The sequence below is a fragment of the Neophocaena asiaeorientalis genome, unplaced genomic scaffold, assembly GCF_003031525.2.
Source record: "Neophocaena asiaeorientalis asiaeorientalis breed wild unplaced genomic scaffold, Neophocaena_asiaeorientalis_V1.1 scaffold46, whole genome shotgun sequence".
Classification (NCBI taxonomy): Eukaryota; Metazoa; Chordata; class Mammalia; order Artiodactyla; family Phocoenidae; genus Neophocaena; species Neophocaena asiaeorientalis.
In genome coordinates this window covers 16,178,663-16,195,926 of record NW_020175393.1, presented here as the reverse complement: position 1 = coordinate 16,195,926, position 17,264 = coordinate 16,178,663, and the positions used below count along the sequence as shown (strand labels likewise).

General features: G+C 40.1%; 1 protein-coding gene and 1 non-coding gene across 3 annotated transcripts; one reads left to right on the top strand and one right to left on the bottom strand.

Moving 5' to 3' along the window:
- Positions 1-621: 621 nt before the first annotated feature.
- IL17A (interleukin 17A) lies at positions 622-4,025 on the bottom strand. 2 transcript variants are annotated; one of them, XM_024766277.1, is made up of 3 exons: positions 3,922-3,954; positions 2,589-2,785; positions 622-1,361 (listed from the first exon to the last, which is right to left on the bottom strand). In XM_024766277.1, the coding sequence occupies exons 1-3, from the start codon at positions 3,946-3,948 to the stop codon at positions 1,124-1,126; spliced, it is 462 nt and encodes a 153-aa protein (XP_024622045.1). In that variant the 5' UTR covers positions 3,949-3,954; the 3' UTR covers positions 622-1,123. The 2 variants fall into 2 exon arrangements, with proteins under 2 accessions (XP_024622045.1, XP_024622044.1); XM_024766276.1 differs by having other exon boundaries at positions 1,015-1,361; positions 2,589-2,791; positions 3,922-4,025.
- Positions 4,026-8,554: 4,529 nt separating this feature from the next.
- LOC112414089 (U6 spliceosomal RNA) lies at positions 8,555-8,661 on the top strand. Its single transcript, XR_003006072.1, has one exon. It is a non-coding gene; the product is annotated as a U6 spliceosomal RNA (small nuclear RNA).
- The last annotated feature ends 8,603 nt before the right edge of the window (positions 8,662-17,264 follow it).

Genomic DNA, 17,264 nt, shown 5'->3' with positions numbered 1-17,264 from the left:
ACAGCATTGGCTAATAGTATGCGGGCCTCCATCCTGTATTGTCTTGAATAACATTGAGAACTTGGACTTGGGGTGGGTGGAGGTTGTTGCTACTCAAAGGCATGCTTTGTTTTGCTCTATTGATAAATTTGCACACCCTTCCAAATATGAAAGAGCTGAGCTCACGGAAGTCCTTTTTTTTTTTTTTTCTTTGCGTTACGCAGGCCTCTCACTGTTGTGGCCTCTCCCGATGCGGAGCACAGGCTCCGGACGTGCAGGCCCAGTGGCCATGGCTCACGGGCCCAGCCGCTCCACGGCATGTGGGATCTTCCCGGACCGGGGCACCAACCCGTGTCCCCTGCATCGGCAGGCGGACTCTCAACCACTGCGCCACCAGGGAAGCCCTCGGAAGTCCTCTTAATGAGAAAACAAATAAGGAAATGAGTTTTCTTCCCAAACTTTATTATTATCAATTGTTTTTATTACAAGAGTTTAACAGAGCAGAGTTAGACTTGCCGTCTCTCTTGTGAAACTTGAACAATTTACAAAGTTAGGGTAATAAATATGAAACTAGGTTTAGTCTTTCTTTTCAGCCATGTCATGCACTCCTAAGAGACAATGAGAAGAAAATCCTGTAGCCATATGCAGTACAAACTCAGAAATTTTCACCTGCTATTTAATCCTATCTAGGATTTCCCTAGGCAGTACAGATACTCATATATTTCACCTTTCTCTAAAGACTAAGAAACATAAATAGATCCATAAATAGCTCATATAAATATAGGTTTTACCTTTTAAATAATAAAATTCCCAAGTCTTCAATCTTGTCTTAAAAAAATACAAAATAAGGCATGTAATTCATTAAAATGGAATCTCATGCCCCAGAGTTATCTTGGGGCCTATTAAATACATAAATAACTTAAAGCCCTTAGAAAAGCAAACAAGAAGCAAATTGGTACTCAGTCTAAAACTTCCTTCTTGGGGAAAGGGAAAAATGGTTCAGATTCCATCTCTAAACCAGTGTTCCCTCTGGAGTTTCCACTGGATGAACTAAGAACCCTGGTGATTTGGGTCAGAAATGGGGCTGGGTCTAATCCCCAGAAAGCCTAACTGATTTGGGGAGTGGGGGTCAGTCCGGAAGCTCTTAAGCCATGTGGCGGACAATGGGGGTGACACAGGTGCAGCCGACGGCCACCAGCATCTTCTCCAGCCGGAAGGAGTGGGGGCAGTGCTGAGGCTCCCTTCGCAGGACCAGGATCTCTTGCTGGATGGGGACGGAGTTCATGTGATGGTCCACCTTCCCTTCAGCATTGACACAGCCCAAGTGGCTGCACTTGGCCTCCCAGATCACAGAGGGGTACCTCTCAGAGTCCTCATTGCGGCTGCAAGGGAGACAAAAGCCAGGAAGAAAGTGAATTCCTGGTAGAGCAGGAAGGAAATCAAACAGGAATAAACAGAGGGAGACAGATTCACAGGGGAGCAAATGATAGGCATTGTGAATTCTCTAAGTGCTGTTAGTCTGAAAAAGAAGTAGTTTGGGGAAAACTTGTGTTTCGAAGCCCGTGAAGTGTTATAGAAAAAAAGACAATGATTAGTTTTCCCCAATTTCTGGCATACACAAAAGAAGATAGACTGAAACCACAGAAAGGATTTAAATTTGACACAAAGGTTAATTTCTTTAGGGTACATTTGATAGATGAAAAAAGACTAAAGGACTAGTATAGAAACAAGATATCTGTTAATCTGACTTAATGAAGTCTGTCTTTGAAGCAGAGAATGCACTCAAATTTTATCTGACAGCACACTGACGGAACAGAGCCCACGGCTGATATGAAGGGCTGCAAACAAAATCTTAAGCCCCTTTATAACCTTCTCTCTCCCCTCCAGCTGAGTGAATAATTTGCTTCGACTTCTGAATTCATTTATTTGAACTATTCTTAGTAAGTAGAAGTAAGAAGACGAGAAACCCTACAGTCAGGTGACTCTGTAGGCTCCATACAACTGAGGATTATTTGCCTAAAATCAAATTATCAAAATACATTTTGTACTTAATCCATCTAAATACTAGATGTACTAAGGACGCAGCAAATATTGGTCTGTTGGGGATGTTGTCTAACTCAAAAAAGGGTGGAAATACCCAGAATGATACTTCTTCCACTGGTATTCAAGCTGTATTTTCCCAGTGTTAATACAACCAAAAAAGCACAAAAATTCCAGTTAATTAATAGTTATTTTCAACACATCTTCTCTGGGAGCTCTGGTAAAGAGAATTCAAGCACTAATCTCCTACAATAAATGTCTATTTCTTTTTAAAATAAATAAACAACAGACTTGGGGGGTCATAAATATGAGAATGATGACCACCGTTCATTTGGATGGATTTCTGGGGCAATGAGAACTAGTAGAATAGGTGTTATGGGGGCTGGGGAGAGCTGTGCTGTAGCAAAGCAATCTGTAGAATGAAAGCTTGAGAATCATTGGTTTACACAATGGCCCTTCCAGTTTTGACGGATGATTCTGAGTAATACCATTCTCAAGGTGATTTAACTGGCAGTCTGATACATACAAGGTAGAAGAATACAGAGATTTTATCTGGGACTTTTACTTACTGGAGAGTCCAAGGTGAGGTGGAGCGTTTGTAGTAATCGGAGGGTCTTCTGGAATTCACTTTCTGGTTAAGGATGTTTAGGTTGAGCCTCACATACTGGGGGAAGTTCTTGTCCTCAACATGCGGGCAGCCTGGACTTTGTGGGATTATGATTCCTGCCTTCACAAGAGCCACCAGACTCAGCAGCAGCAGCAGTGACTGGAACTGGGTGGGAAATGAGAGAGAGGTGGGAAACTGGGTTAGTGCTACATGGGTTTTGTCAACAAAGTGTGGTTGGTGATGATGGAATTGCTGATAGTTGAGAACATGCTATGGACAAGGACAATCTATACGAAATTTTCAGGTCTGTTAAATGAAAAGCTGGTTAGATGAATAAAATAATATTAGGATGGCATTTCTACCAGTCTTGAACACTTTTCTTTTCTGACTTAGAAAAACCACATTATTCATTGGCTGGCAGTAATTTTAGTGAAGATGGCAAGTCATCAACCTGTCAGTACATGCATCACTCTCAGGTCACTGGGATGGTAATGACCTTGATTTTCTAGGAAGAAATGTCCTCCTGCACCATCGATCCCACCCCGTGCATTCTGTGAAACCCTATGTGAAATCAAATGTACACCTTAGAAATAAAGGGCTGTAGAAAATCCATGTGGTATCAGTTAAAAATTCTGTTGGTACCACTGGCAAACATCCAATCCAAAATGGACCCCCCCCTTATGTTTTTCTTAGGTATATTTCCCAGGTTTTCTAAATTTACATATACTGATTCGGTAATCAAATTGGGTTTCAAAAAAGACGTTTTAACTTAAATATTTTAAAAACATAAAGACCGTTTACTCTAAACCACACCTATACCATCTATACATCTATGTCTAGTTAGAATAAATAGGGTTAGCGTACCAAGACTATAGTATAATAATAGAATAATGGAAAGAAAAGTCACTGCCACAACTTATTAAATCCTCAAGGATAGTGACCCATCTCATTTTGGATTGAAGAAAAATGGGAGAATTATATTAAATCCCTTGTACTCAGGGAAACAGATTTTCAATAAGCATTCTTTCTTAGAGCACAGCATCGTGTGACACTTCTTGTGTGGTTTAGCCCCAGTATAGCTATCTTTCATTTTTAATCTCACCTTTCAAACTGATGTGTACCAGTTCTTGAAAATGCTATACAATGACAAGTATCTATCAAGGGTTTCATTTCCCATCCTACGTAGACAGTATTCTTGGATTTCCATAGCTAGAATCCAGGATTTCATGCCTGCAGTCCAGAAATATTATCTGGCCCGAATCGACGAGAGCATTGCACGTTAGTGCGGGACTCACCACGGATGAAGTTCTCACACGAGCCATGGTAGTTTCTCCCAGTTCACTGTAAGTGGATGAGCTTGTGCTTGCTGCGAGATGGACAAAGTGTAGCGCTACCTTCTCTCTCTTTATAGGGCCTTTCTCCTTCTGTGGTCACTTACGTTGGCGTGTAGGAGTGAGTTCAGGGGTGACACCATTTTGGTTAAAAGTTCCATCCCCAAATGAGGTCAGAGAAAAACCTCCCCTTCATGACGGGCAATAATCTGCTTCTGGAGGAAAATGGGAAGGACAGAAATTTATGCTTCTAAAGACTATGTCTTCTCTTCATTCTTCAAGGAACTATGACTTGTCAGAAGCTGAGTGGAAACACAGAAACCATTTATTTATGAGCGTGCGTGAAACTGCCGTTAAGAGATATCTTCTATTTTAATGGCTCGTGGGGAAATAAAAGTTTGACCTCACATTCAAGTCTTCTTTGGTCATATGCCTTGATTTCCCATTTGATAACTCCTTTCCTCACCAGATTCCCTAGCCAGATGTGGTGGAGACCGTTCCAGAAACTACCCATGGTCTCACCATATAAACAAACAAAAAATGGATACATAATTTCATGATGACAGGACATATTATTTCATCGATTTAATGCCTGCTTTGTTGAATGTCTGCTCTGCTTGAGGAACAAATAACTAGGTTCAAGAGACGTGAGATTTACTATCAAAGGCACGTCTAACACTGCATGTTACCAAGCAACTTGTTAACTCACGCAATTCCTCAGGAGGAAGAAGGAGTGGGGAAATGTAACTGGACAAAGAGAGGAATGAAAATGGAGGTAGAGACTGCAGGAAGGTGGGGGTAGAGAAAAGGAGGGCAGGCAAGAGCAGACAATGATAACAAGAAAGGAGGAGAGGAAAGGGGGATAAGAAGGGAAGAGAGATAGGGCTTCCCTGGTGGTCCAGTGGTTAAGACTTTGCCTTCAAGGCAGGAGATGTGGGTTTGATCCCTGGTTGGGGAGATAAGATCCCACATTCCTCTGGGCCAAAAACACCAAAACATAAAACAGAAGCAATATTGTAACAAATTCAATAAAAACTTTAAAAATGGTCCACATCAAAAAAAAATCGTTAAAAAAAAAAAAAAAGAAGGAAAGACAGAAGGAGATGGTTCCTCCTTATTTTTCTCTCCACTTTCTAAGTGAGGTGAACTTCGATTTCAGGTCCTTGAGGATGGCTCCTCCTCGGAAACATTGAGGTCTATCCCAGGGTTGATAAAATGAGGGGTCAGGGGGCTTCCCTGGTGGTGCAGTGGTTGGGAGTCCACCTGCCGATGCAGGGGACACGGGTTCATGCCCCGGTCTGGGAGGATCCCACATGCCGCGGAGTGGCTGGGCCCATGAGCCATGACCGCTGGGCCTGTGCGTCCGGAGCCTGTGCTCTGCAGCGGGAGAGGCCACGGCAGTGAGAGGCCCGCGTACCGCAAAAAAAAAAAAAAAAAGAGGGGTCAGTGGATGCAGACATGGCTGGTGACGTGTCACCCTGTCTCTGCCCGTTCTCCGCAGTGAGGTGTTTTCTTGGGTAGACAGACCCTGACTGATCAGTGAGGAAGGCCATGAGCAGCTGAAATCTCAGTGGCGATGGTAGATGGATGACCTTGGTAGGCAAAGCAGATACAGATGGAAGAGGAAGTGGGATGCAGTTTCTCCTGATTTCCTTGGTTCTGGTGTTGACCTCACCATGTACCTTGGAGACATGGAGTCATCGTGAGCTCCCCTGTCCCTCCTCCACATGTGATCACGTAGCCATCTCAGCAGCATCTGTGTCTCTCACATCTATTTCCTATTCCCAGACCTACTGCCATTCCTCTAACTCATTGCTCACCCACTTGGACTGTTTTGTTTTTGTTTTTTAGTTGAAGTATAGTTGACTTACAATGTTGTTTTAATTTCTGTTGTACAGCAAAGCAATTGTTATACATATATACACATTCTTTTTTATATTCTTTTCCATTATGGTTTATCACAGGATACTGAATATAGATATAGTTCCCTGTGCTATGCAGTAGGACCTTGTTGTTTATCCATTCTCTGTATAATGGTTTGCATCTGCTAATCCCAAACTCCCAATTCATCCCTCCCCAACCCCCTCCCCCTTGGCAACTACAAGTCTGTTCTCTATGTCTGTGAGTCTGTTTCTTTTCCGTAGATGGGTTCCTTTGTGTACTTGGACTGTTTTAATAACCACATTTGCTCTTCCCAATTGTTGCCTTCCACCCGCCTTCAACATTCCTGCAATAATGATCCTCAAAGCATGGCTCTGATTGTGCCTTTTCTTGTATCGTTTGCTTGCATTCAGAACAAAATACAGACCCCTTAGCATTTAAATTATTATTTGACTTAGTATCTGAAATCTGCAACCTTTACAGCTTTACCTGCCACCACGCTCCGTGACCTGGGCTCATGGGGTCCTGATTGTTCCCCTTCCACAGACGGTCCCCAACTTACGATGGTTTGACTTACAATTTTTCAAATTTGCGACGGTGCAAACGTTATATACATTCAGTTGAAGCTGTACTTCAGATTTTGAATTTTGATCTTTTCTCAGGCTGGTGCTATGTGGTATGATCTTCTCTCATGAGGCTGCAGTGGCTGTGAGCCATGCAATCATGAGGGTGAACAACCGATATATTTACCAACATCTGTACCCAGACACCGATTCTATTTTTCACTTTCAGTACATTATTCAGTAAATGACATGAGATATTCAATACTTTATTATAAAATAAGCTTTGTGTTAGATGATTTTGCCCAACTGTAGGCTAAGATAAATGTTCTGGGCACATTTGAGGTAGGCTAGGCTAAACCATGATGCTTGGTAGGTTAAGGTGTATTAAATGCATTTACATCATGATGTTTTGAATTTATTGGGTTTGTTGGAATGTAATCCCATCTTAAGTCAAGGAAGATCTGTAATGCCTGCATGCCTTTTGTTAGGTACTGTCTCTGAAATGCCCTTTCCCATCCTCAGTTTATATCAAAATGTGCCTTGTCCTTCCAGCTCCGGTTCAAATGTGTCTTCTAAGTCTGGAGGTCCCTCCTGATCATTTAGCTGAAATGAGCAGCTCCCATAACACAGAGCTTATACCTGCCTCTCTAGTAACTTTTGCTTCATTATGTACTGTGTTTTATTCGGCTGGAAAAAGTATGTCTAAGACATATGTTTATTTCCAATTTTAGATTTTACTGTTATCCTTCAAGGCCAGTGTGTTATTCATCTTCGTAACTCCCATGGTGCTTCCTGTGAGGCTTTATACAGCATAGGTCTTCACAGATTGCTTCTGTGTTGCTGGTTTTTCTCTGGTACACAACTGTCCATGCATGTTTCTATCATATTGCATGTCATTTGTTTATGTATCTGATTTTCCTGCTAGACTGTGAAGCTACCTGGAGACAGTTATTATTAGTCTTTGTATCATCTAACACAGTGTCTAGGAAATAGGAAGTGCTCAATATGTTGACTGAATTAAAGTACAAATAATGTTATTTGGGTAGGTTGGAATCTTGAATATTCCTTTTGGGACCCAATTGCATGCCAGTGACCATACTGAGCTAACACCTTGACTCTCCAGCTGATCATTTTGAAGGTAGTGTGACAAGGTTGTGGCCTGTTTTGGACCATCCTTAAGTAGAAGATTTCTTGCTTGTTGCTGTCTGGTAAGGATGAGGTCAAGGTGAATGTGTTTGCAGGCCAAAGAGGCAAAGCTGATTCTAGTTGTCCTGCCTATGCCCGCCTCCTGTGCCAGTGAAATACACCCTGTGTGCTGTCCTTTGAAATACCAACCCTAGCTTTGAAATAAGGATGGGAAACAAGGTGGGTTTTCACAAAAGTGTAAAACTGGCCATTTTGAGGTGGTGGTTGGAGCTCAGTGTGCCCAGTCTTGAGTAGGACTGGTTTCTCAGATACACTCTGGAGCTGGAGGAGCAGTCAGAAGCACAAAGATGGTGTGCAGAGCAAGGAGGGTATTTGTCTACAGAGGCAGCTGGTTCAGGTTTGGACCGCAGTCTGTTCAGATAGAAGGAATGCTGGACTGGAAATTAGGTGCCCAGAACACTAGAGGAGAGGACACTTTTATTTTCACTGTGGTTCTGCCATTAACTACCCATGCCCTTAGGTATTTCACATCCTTGAGGCTCAGTTTCCCTCTCGATAAAATGAGTTTTTGCACCAGGTAATCTTTGATTATCTGAGTTTTCAGACAAAGAAAATAGTGAAAGAACAAATAGGGACAGTAAATTAGGGGTGATGATTTTGCTTAGTGATTTCCCCCAGTTTATCAGTCTTGCTTCTTGGAGGGCTTGGGAAACAGATATCCACAAAGTAACGGGGAACTGCATCCTGGGAGTTGGGAGCTGGGAGCTGGGTGAGGTGAGCAGAGGAGGAGCAGTGGAGGCTGGGAAGTCTTCCTGGGAGCCAAGCATTCATCTGCTCCTAGTAAAGTGTCTGTGGGCTTCTTGATTTAGGGAAATGATCTTCAAGGCTCCTTGACCTCATTAGGTCATCAAACAGCATCCCCTTGTACTTATAGTAGAGAACAATGTGGGAGATAGAAGAACATATATCCCTTAAATTAAGACTGTCATTAAAAAATTAAATAAATAGTGCTCGCTTCAGCAGCATATATACTAAAATTGGAATGATACAGAGAAGATTAGCACGGCCCCTGCGCAAGGATGACACGCAGATTCATGAAGCGTTCCATATTTTTTTAAATTAAAAAATAAATAAATAAGTAAATAAGTTAAGTAAAAAAAACTTCTTGCTTAGGTGGTGGGGTTACCATCGAGATACTATTGTCTTTTCTACTCTACAGCCTTAAAAAACAAACAAACAATGGTCTCAGTAGAGGAGGAGGCCCTGTGCCACCGTTAATGACTTATGTACAGTAAGTCCCCTACATACGAACCTTCAAGGTGCAAACTTTCAGAGATGTGAACGTGCGTTCCATCAACGTCAGGCGTGAGTGACATTGCAGCTTGCCCTCTGTCTCCTATTGCTGACAATCCTTCAGCTCTACCATCTCCCACCTCCTCTCCTTCCTCCAGTCCGTAACTCTTCTTGCCTGTTCACTCGATGCCAGTGCCTGTATGCCAGCAGTTGTGCTGTACTACTGTACTTTTCAAGGTGCTGTACAGTAAGATTAAAAATGTTTTCTTTATTTTTTGTTTGTTTTTTAATGTATTATTTGTGTGAAAAGTATTATAAACCTACTACAGTACAGTACTATATAGCTGATTGTGTTAGCTGGGTACGTAGGCTAACTTTGTTGGCCTTAAGAACAAACAGGACTTAAAATGCGCTCTCGGAATGGAACTCGTTCATATGCAGGGGACTTATTGTATATTATAGTTTAAAGACAATGGCTACTCAAAGAAATGGGTATCATTTTATCTCATGCTGTGCACATCACAAGGAAAACTCCTTTTCTCTTGATTTTGATTTAATATAGAGAAGGTAATGAGTAGCTGCAGAGAATCCTTTTGGGTTTTTAATCTGGGGGCTGATATTTTGAAAATGGGCCAACTGACAAGAAGCAATGTCAGATACTTAATAGGTAGACATGGTTTTGAGAGAGGAGAACGTTTGCAACAGAGGGTCATCTGGAGGGCCTCGGGGCATTGATAAAATCAGGATTTAGCTGATATCCAGATTTAGATCTAGTTGTTTAAGATCTAGATCATCTATAATATCTCTAAGTTCAAAGTATTAATAGTGTTATATACCAGAGGCTCAGCTCTGAGGTTAAAGCTGTTGTTTTTCAAGAATCAGGACTTATTGTCTATGAAATTGCCATGGTTTATTAAATAAGAAATATCATCTTAGTACCAGCCTGACAGTGTCAGTGTTCCTCTCCAGGGCAACACTGTTAGGTGTTCACTACGGCTATGTTTCTGAGGGCCGTCCTGAACAATGAATCGTTGGGTGGGAATCCTCCAGGGGTAGGTACAGGCTTCCTCTGGAATCCCTGGTGGAGGAATTTCTCCTCCTTATATGACATGAGGAATTGAAGGAATGATTAATAATGAGGACTTCTGAATAAGTCATTGTTAATGGGCTGGTGTGGGCTAAGAGCTGAGAGGTAGAATCCTTTTTCAACATTTCAATTCTGTTTTTTCACCACTGGGCATTCTAACACTTGGTGGGTTGTTCTTCCCTGATGAAGACCCTCTGTGAACAGCTCCTGTGAGTGACTAATTACCTTTCGTCTGCTATTCATTTTTTTTTTTATTTTTTTTTTTTGCTATTCATTTTTGATGCTGCAGGAGCCTAGTCCTAGCCCAGACCAGACTATTTTTATCTGATGGAATCAGATCACAAAACTGTACGTCTTTAAAAAACAAACTTAATCTATGGAGTCAAAAGAATGTTGATGGGCCATGACATTATCCACGTGAGGGATTTGATAGACAGGCATTCTGTTCCTGGTGACTCCCCAATAGGGCACCACACCTTCATCTTTTCGGTAAATGAGGCTTGCTCTTACACATCTTTCCCAGCCTCAAAGCATTGAGGTGATACCTGGAAGCTGTGATGAGACCAAGCCATACAAGGAGGAAGACACATCACATCACGTCATCTTAAAACAACTGCAATCCATCAGTGTTTCCCCTATCTCTACACGAACATCCACAGCCCAACTCATCAGATGAGCATGTCAGTTTCTCCTTTGAGTAATAACTTATACTAACCTCATGGAAACCAAGCCTCTTCCTTAGGTAGGTTTCTCACTAGCCTTTTACTGAAACACTGATTTAAAGTGGGTCAGAAAACTTTCCATTTTTTTTCAAACCAATACATTTAGAATTCTATCCCTATATATTAGCAGGCACATGCAAATTTTTTTTACGGGTGGCCTTCCCTTTGGCAATGCTGACTTCATCTAATACCCTGAGAATTAAGGTCAGCAAATGACTGAAGTTTCAAGTCTGAAAGGATGTCACTGAAAAGTAAGGTCTAAAATTAAACAAGCAAACCAAACCACACACTGAGGTTGGGCTATCAAGTTATCAGCTTTATTTTCTTTTCAGCAATTTTGAAGTTAATATGATTTACAGACAACTGCAGAATGTATTTAAAGGACAAGATACAACATGTGGACTCAGAGCAAATTGCTGATTGGTTTTTCTTTTTAGACAATATAGAAGATGCTCTGGTGAAGTGTCTTCTCCACAGATTGGAAATATAGTAAAATCAATAATAGTGATGCTATGTTCCTTTATTCCAAAATCCTTCGAAGGATTTGAGATGATTTGTAACAAAAATTCAGGTAATAAAGTAGATAAAAAATATGAATCAGGCGCAGCAAATATAGAGTCAAAAGTCAAGATCAGGGAAAAGAAAACCCAAAGTCACAGTCCATAGGGATCAATAGAATTACTCTAGTTGAGGTTTACATTTGTCTCTGAGCTTCCTGTCAGCCAAAGAGAAAAGGTAGATACGCTCAGTTACATCGTTTTCATTATCAGCAAGGAAGAGGCTAGCTAATTCCTTAGAAGAGATGGAGTTAGAAGAATGGATAAAGAAAATGTGATACATATACACAATGGAATATTACTCAGCCATAAAAAGGAACGAAACTGGATCATTTGTAGGCACGTGGATGGACCTAGAGGTTGTCATACAGGGTGAAGAAAGTCAGAAAGAGAAAAACAAATATTGTACAATATCGCTTATATGAAAAGTGATAATGGTACAGATGAACTGACTTGTAAAGCAGAAATAGAGTCACAGATGTAGAGAACAAACTTATGCTTACCAAGGGGGAAATAGAGTCACAGATGTAGAGAACAAACTTATGCTTACCAAGGGGGGAAGGGGAGGTGGGATGAACTGGGAGATTGGGATTGACATATATACACTACTATGTATAAAATGAGTAGCTAATGAGAACCTACTGTATAGCACAGGGAACTCTACTCAGTGATCCATGGTGACCTAAATGGGAAGGAAACCTAAAAGAGAGTGGATATATGTATACATAAAACTGATTCACTTTGGTGCACAGCAGAAGCTAACACAACATTGTGAAGCAACTATACTCCAATAAAAATTAATAAAAAATATTAAAAAATATAATGTACCGAAAAAAAAAAAAAGAAGAGATGGAGTATTTCCTATCATTACATTTTGAAATAAAATTTCCATCTGGGGCTCATAAGAGGCTCCTGTTTAGTATATTGGTTAAAGACATGTTTGGCATCAGACATTCCCATAATCAGATCTCAGCCCCACTTTATTAGCTGTGTGACCTTAGGAAAATTATGTCACGCACGTCTCAGTGTCCATACCTACAAGATGGAGGTAACAATAGAATATGACTCATAGATTATTGAAAGGAGTAAATTAAATAATATATGTGGCAATGCATATTGATGAAATATTAACTTTTGTAGGAATGTCAGGGCAAGAGAATCTGACAGAGTTTGTCAAACTTTTTTGAGAAAGAGAACCATTGGGTCTGAGGGCCAGACACTGGATGTGAAAGTCAGACACTGGATGTGAGGGTCAGACATTGGATGTGAGGGTCAGACACTGGATCTGAAGGTGACATCGGAGGTGAGGATAAGACATTGGATCTGAAGGTCAGACATTGGAGGTGAGGGTCAGACATTGGATCTGAAGGTGACATTGGATGTGAGGGTCAGACACTGGAGGTGAGGGTCAGACACTGGATCTGAAGATCTGACATTGGAGGTGAGGGTCAGACATTGGATCTGACTAGTTATCTGCTCATTGAATGTCTACAATGTGAGAAAGTAGGGAGATTTCTTCAGCTTCCACACGGTCTGGGTGAAATAGCCCTTCATTCAACAAATGTTTCTTGAGTACCTGTTCTGAACCGGGCACTGCTGAACTCTGGGGATAGAGCAGGGTACAAGTTGACAAGGCCCTACTTTCAAGGAGCTGACATCCAGGGTAATCCAGGCCCTTTATTCATATTCTGTGCTTTTCAAACTGATTGCTGATAATGAATTGAGCTTATTAGGTACTTAGATAACCTGGAAACCAGTGCCCTGGATAGCAGACACAGGCATCTGATTAGTGGAAAGGAATAGTCCCTGCTACAAATTATTAATTTGTCCTGGTTTATATACTGTTGTACTGATGATAAGGAATTTCAAGGTTTACCATATATTGTATTGAACTTAACTCAGAACTGCCACCTTGTATGTGTGTAATACATATTTTATATCTATCATATATCTATCATCTATCTACTTATCTATCATCTATCTATCTATCCATCTATCATCTATCTATCTACACCATGCAGAAGCGCACACACACACACACACACACACACACACACACACACACACATCATTTTTCTTCTGACCATGAAAGTGATATATGGTCATTTGTTATACAAAATAATGGGGGCCAGGTGAGGGGAGCAAAAGGAAGAAAGCAAAATTAACCCGTAATCCTGGTTCTTAGAAATAAGCTTTTGGAGTATACTGTTCCTGTTATTTTATAAAACTGGAATCATTTGAAGTGTATTGTTCTAGTTTAAAAAATACATTAAAAAAACTATAAGTATTATTATTACCAAATTGGGCTATATTATAATACTGTTTTGTGACCTGTTTTCTCACCTTACAATACATTCTGAACATTTTTACCCTTTTTAAAGCTTTTGTTTGTTCGTTTATGTGTGTTTGAATCCTGCCTAACATCCTGAGACATGGATGAAGAGCAGACCATTTAACCAGCTGCCTTTTTTTCAATATTTTGATTGCTTCCATGATTTTATTATTTCTTTGACTTCTCTGTGTCATCTGTCCATAGTGGCAAAAAGTCTCATACCTGAGTACTCAGTAGAATTATTGTAGAGTTCTACCTTTGCAAAGTGACTGAATTTGGCTGAAGAGCAGTGCTGTCAACACCTAAAAGCAAAGGAAGAGAAAGATCCGTAGAGTTATACATGCTTGGTCGCGTAAGTAGAGTGACAGTCGTAAATTCATAACACTGGGAAGTTACAAATGTTTTTAATAATGGCTTGACTCAGAAGGAAGCAACCCCAACCCAAGAGTTAAACAAAGAATGACTTAGTGACAAAGCCCAACAGGATGGGTTAGGAGCACAAAGATTTCTTTGTAGTTACAGTGGTTTGAGAAGTTTAACTATAATGGGACACATTCAATATTTTAATGGTTATAAATTATTAAATAAAAAGATTTATTTGTTCAGGCTTCTCTAAGTTGCAATTTTCTGGTTTGCATTTTCCCATGGTGAGAAAGGAGTGAGTATTTTGACTTAAAATACTTTCTCACCAATTTTCCCTTGATAAGAAAAAATAGAAATTGTGTTGATGTCAACAGCTTTTTAAAGTATGTATCTTGTCCATAAGCACATGAATATAATGTATTGTAGTCTATACACAGATGCATGACAATCAAATATAATAATAAAGCTAATGCTTAAAATAAATTGACAGAGATCAATGAAGCTTGTTAAACATTTTAGGTAATGTTATTACAAGGGCAATAGCCATTAAAGACATCAACAAAAATATTAGTATATACAAAAAAAAGCTTATGATAGTATAAGAAACGGTGATCTGCCATATGACTGGTGTCAAATAAATGTAAATGATATAAATTTTGTAATGTCACAGAGAAAGTCCTTTTTTGGGGTATTTATCCATTCTTTTAATCTCTACAGCAATCTTGTACTTGGATCCTATAACTATCCTATATATTTAGATACTATTATCCAAATTTACATTAAAGAAAACTAAGGTTTGGAAGGTTTCAGTAACTAGTCCAAGATCATCTAGTTGGCAGGTTGTCAAAGGATCACAGACATGGCTGATTCTCAGGTCTGGGGGCTTTTCATTATGACCAGCTGAAAACATTGATATTGAAAACATTTTAAAGACTTATTCTGCAAGTGACTTTCCAACTTTCTGAAGCTGACTGTCTGATGTTTTTGAAGTTTGAAAAATTTGAAGTCTTAAAAATTATAGAATTGTTTTTCTTTCATCCATTTTGTGGTATCACCTCTTTCATTTACCCTTGTCCATTATCTTTGTTTTACTGACAATCCCTCACTGTCTAGTGCTATGACTGTATCTAGACTAAGATATCCCCAACATATATTTATTTTGTGATTCCCTCAAAGTGGAGATTTTTGTGAAAATAATGAAAGGAGGGGCAGAGAGAGGTGTCTATATGTCTATGTTTCACTGAGGATCAAGGTAAGAGGATTAATGCTCACTTTCCCAGCTGGATTAGAAGAACAGTAACCTTTCCTTTATTTTTCTTTTTTTCCTAAAAAAAAAAGGTGGGTGTTGGAAGAAGCTGAACTTAAGCATGAGAACCTCATAGGGGAGTATTAGATGATGGCTATGAATCAGATTGGTTTTCTCTTTGACCTGAAGAACTAGGCCATTACAGTCATAATGCATTTTAGCTACAGCAAAAAACTGCAGGAGTCAGGTTTTTAAACATTTGACCAGTATTGAGTTAAACCTCATGAACCTGATGCCAAGTATAAGAGGATAGTATATGAAGAGCAATTAATTTTGAAAAATTTCCAATGTACATATCATTTAAAAATATTTGGTTAGAATTCAAGTGCATGTATATACCATAATTTATTTATTTAGTCTCCTATTAGTACATTTAAAATTCATTTCAAATTATTCATTATTCATCAGTACATGATAAATATTTATTCATTAGATCTTTGCTCAAATACATATTATTACTAGAGGATATGGAACCATTATGGGTTTTTGTATTATTATCTATATTTTACTAAGATTTTCTAGTTTCTGTCTTGGTTTGTAATAGAAACTCAGTTGAACCAGCTTAAGAAAAACCTGGTTTTAGGGAAACCAAGGGAAGGAATTACAGCAGGAAAGGACTGGAACAAGAGTTAAAAAGCAAATGGGGGGGATTTCCCTGGTGGCGCAGTGGTTAAGAACCCACCTGCCAATGAAGGAGACGTGGGTTTGAGCCCTGGTCCGCGAAGATCCCACGTGCTGCAGAGCAACTAAGCCTGTGCGCCACAACTACTGAGCCCACGTGCCACAACTATGGAAGCCCATGCGCCTAGAGCCCATGCTCCGAAACAAGAGAAGCCACCACAATGAGAAGGCTGTGCACTGCAGTGAAGACTCAAAACAGCCAAAAATAAATAAAAATAAAATAAATACATGTATAAAAACAAATAAACAAACAAACAAAAACGGGAGTCAAACAATTTCTTTTTCAGTCTCTCAAACACCCTCTTCCCTGAACTATGTCATTTCTCTCTCCGAGGATTCATTTTCTCTGTGCTCCCAGCTCTGCCAAGTTCACATATTAAAGGTCCACTGATAGGCATTTCTCAGTTTCAAGCCATAGAACCAGGAGAGTCTGATTGGCTTAATTTAACTCTTGTGTCTAATCAGCTATGGTTGAGCGGAATCATGTTGTACAAACAGGGCTGCTGGGGATCCAGCTTTGTGGTTAAGTTAGCCCTTATCTCGAAGAAAAGCAGTGTGGGCTGGGAAGACATTCTAAATGGTGTGTGTACTCTAGTAAATTTCCTCCGACGACAGGAAAAGCATACGTAGGTGGCAAAGTAATTTCTTCCCTCCACCCCATCAAATCTTGGTAAGAATGCCTCCAGCTTGCTGAGCTTTGTTATTCCTCCTCAACCTGAGTGATAGTATTGTTTTTATTTTGTTGATGGTGTTATATTTTATTTATTAAAAATAATTTTATTTATTTATTTTTTGGTGGCGTTGGGTCTTTGTTGCTGTGTGCGGGCTTTCTCTAGTCGCGGCGAGTGGGGGCTGCTCTTCGTTGCGGTGCACGGGCTTCTCACTGTGGTGGCTTCTCTTGTTGTGGAGCACGGGTTCTAGGCGTGTAGGCTTCAGTAGTTGTGGCTCGCGGGCTCTAGAGCACAGGCTCAGTAGCTGTGGTGTATGGGCTTAGTTGCTCCGCGACACGTGGGATCTTCCCGGACCAGGGCTCGAACCAGTGTCCCCCGGATTGGCAGGTGGATTCTTAACCACTGTGCCACCAGGGAAGCCCCTATATTTTAAATATATTTATATAATTTATACATGTACTTTATAATTTATATATGTGATGTGCATATATCTCTATATCTTTGTGAATAAAATTTTGGGGGTCTATATTGACTAGACTCAAACTTATTAAGTTGCAGTTCTTAGCATTGTACAAAATATATACAGTAGACATTTAATACATGCTTGTTTATTATCTTTTCAAGATGGTCTTCCTGTCTGAAAAGGCTGGATGCAGAACGATTGTCTGCCCACTTTTAAAAATAGTTGTATGTTTTATGTAAGTC

Coding starts and splice junctions, on each gene's coding strand:
- IL17A (XM_024766276.1), bottom strand. CDS start 3,948: ATGGCTCGTGTGAGAACTTCATCCGTG. Junction 2,792..3,921: donor GTGTGAGAACTTCATCCGTG/GTGAGTCCCGCA, acceptor TTTCCCACCCAG/TTCCAGTCACTGCTGCTGCT. Junction 1,362..2,588: donor ACCTCACCTTGGACTCTCCA/GTAAGTAAAAGT, acceptor TCTCCCTTGCAG/CCGCAATGAGGACTCTGAGA.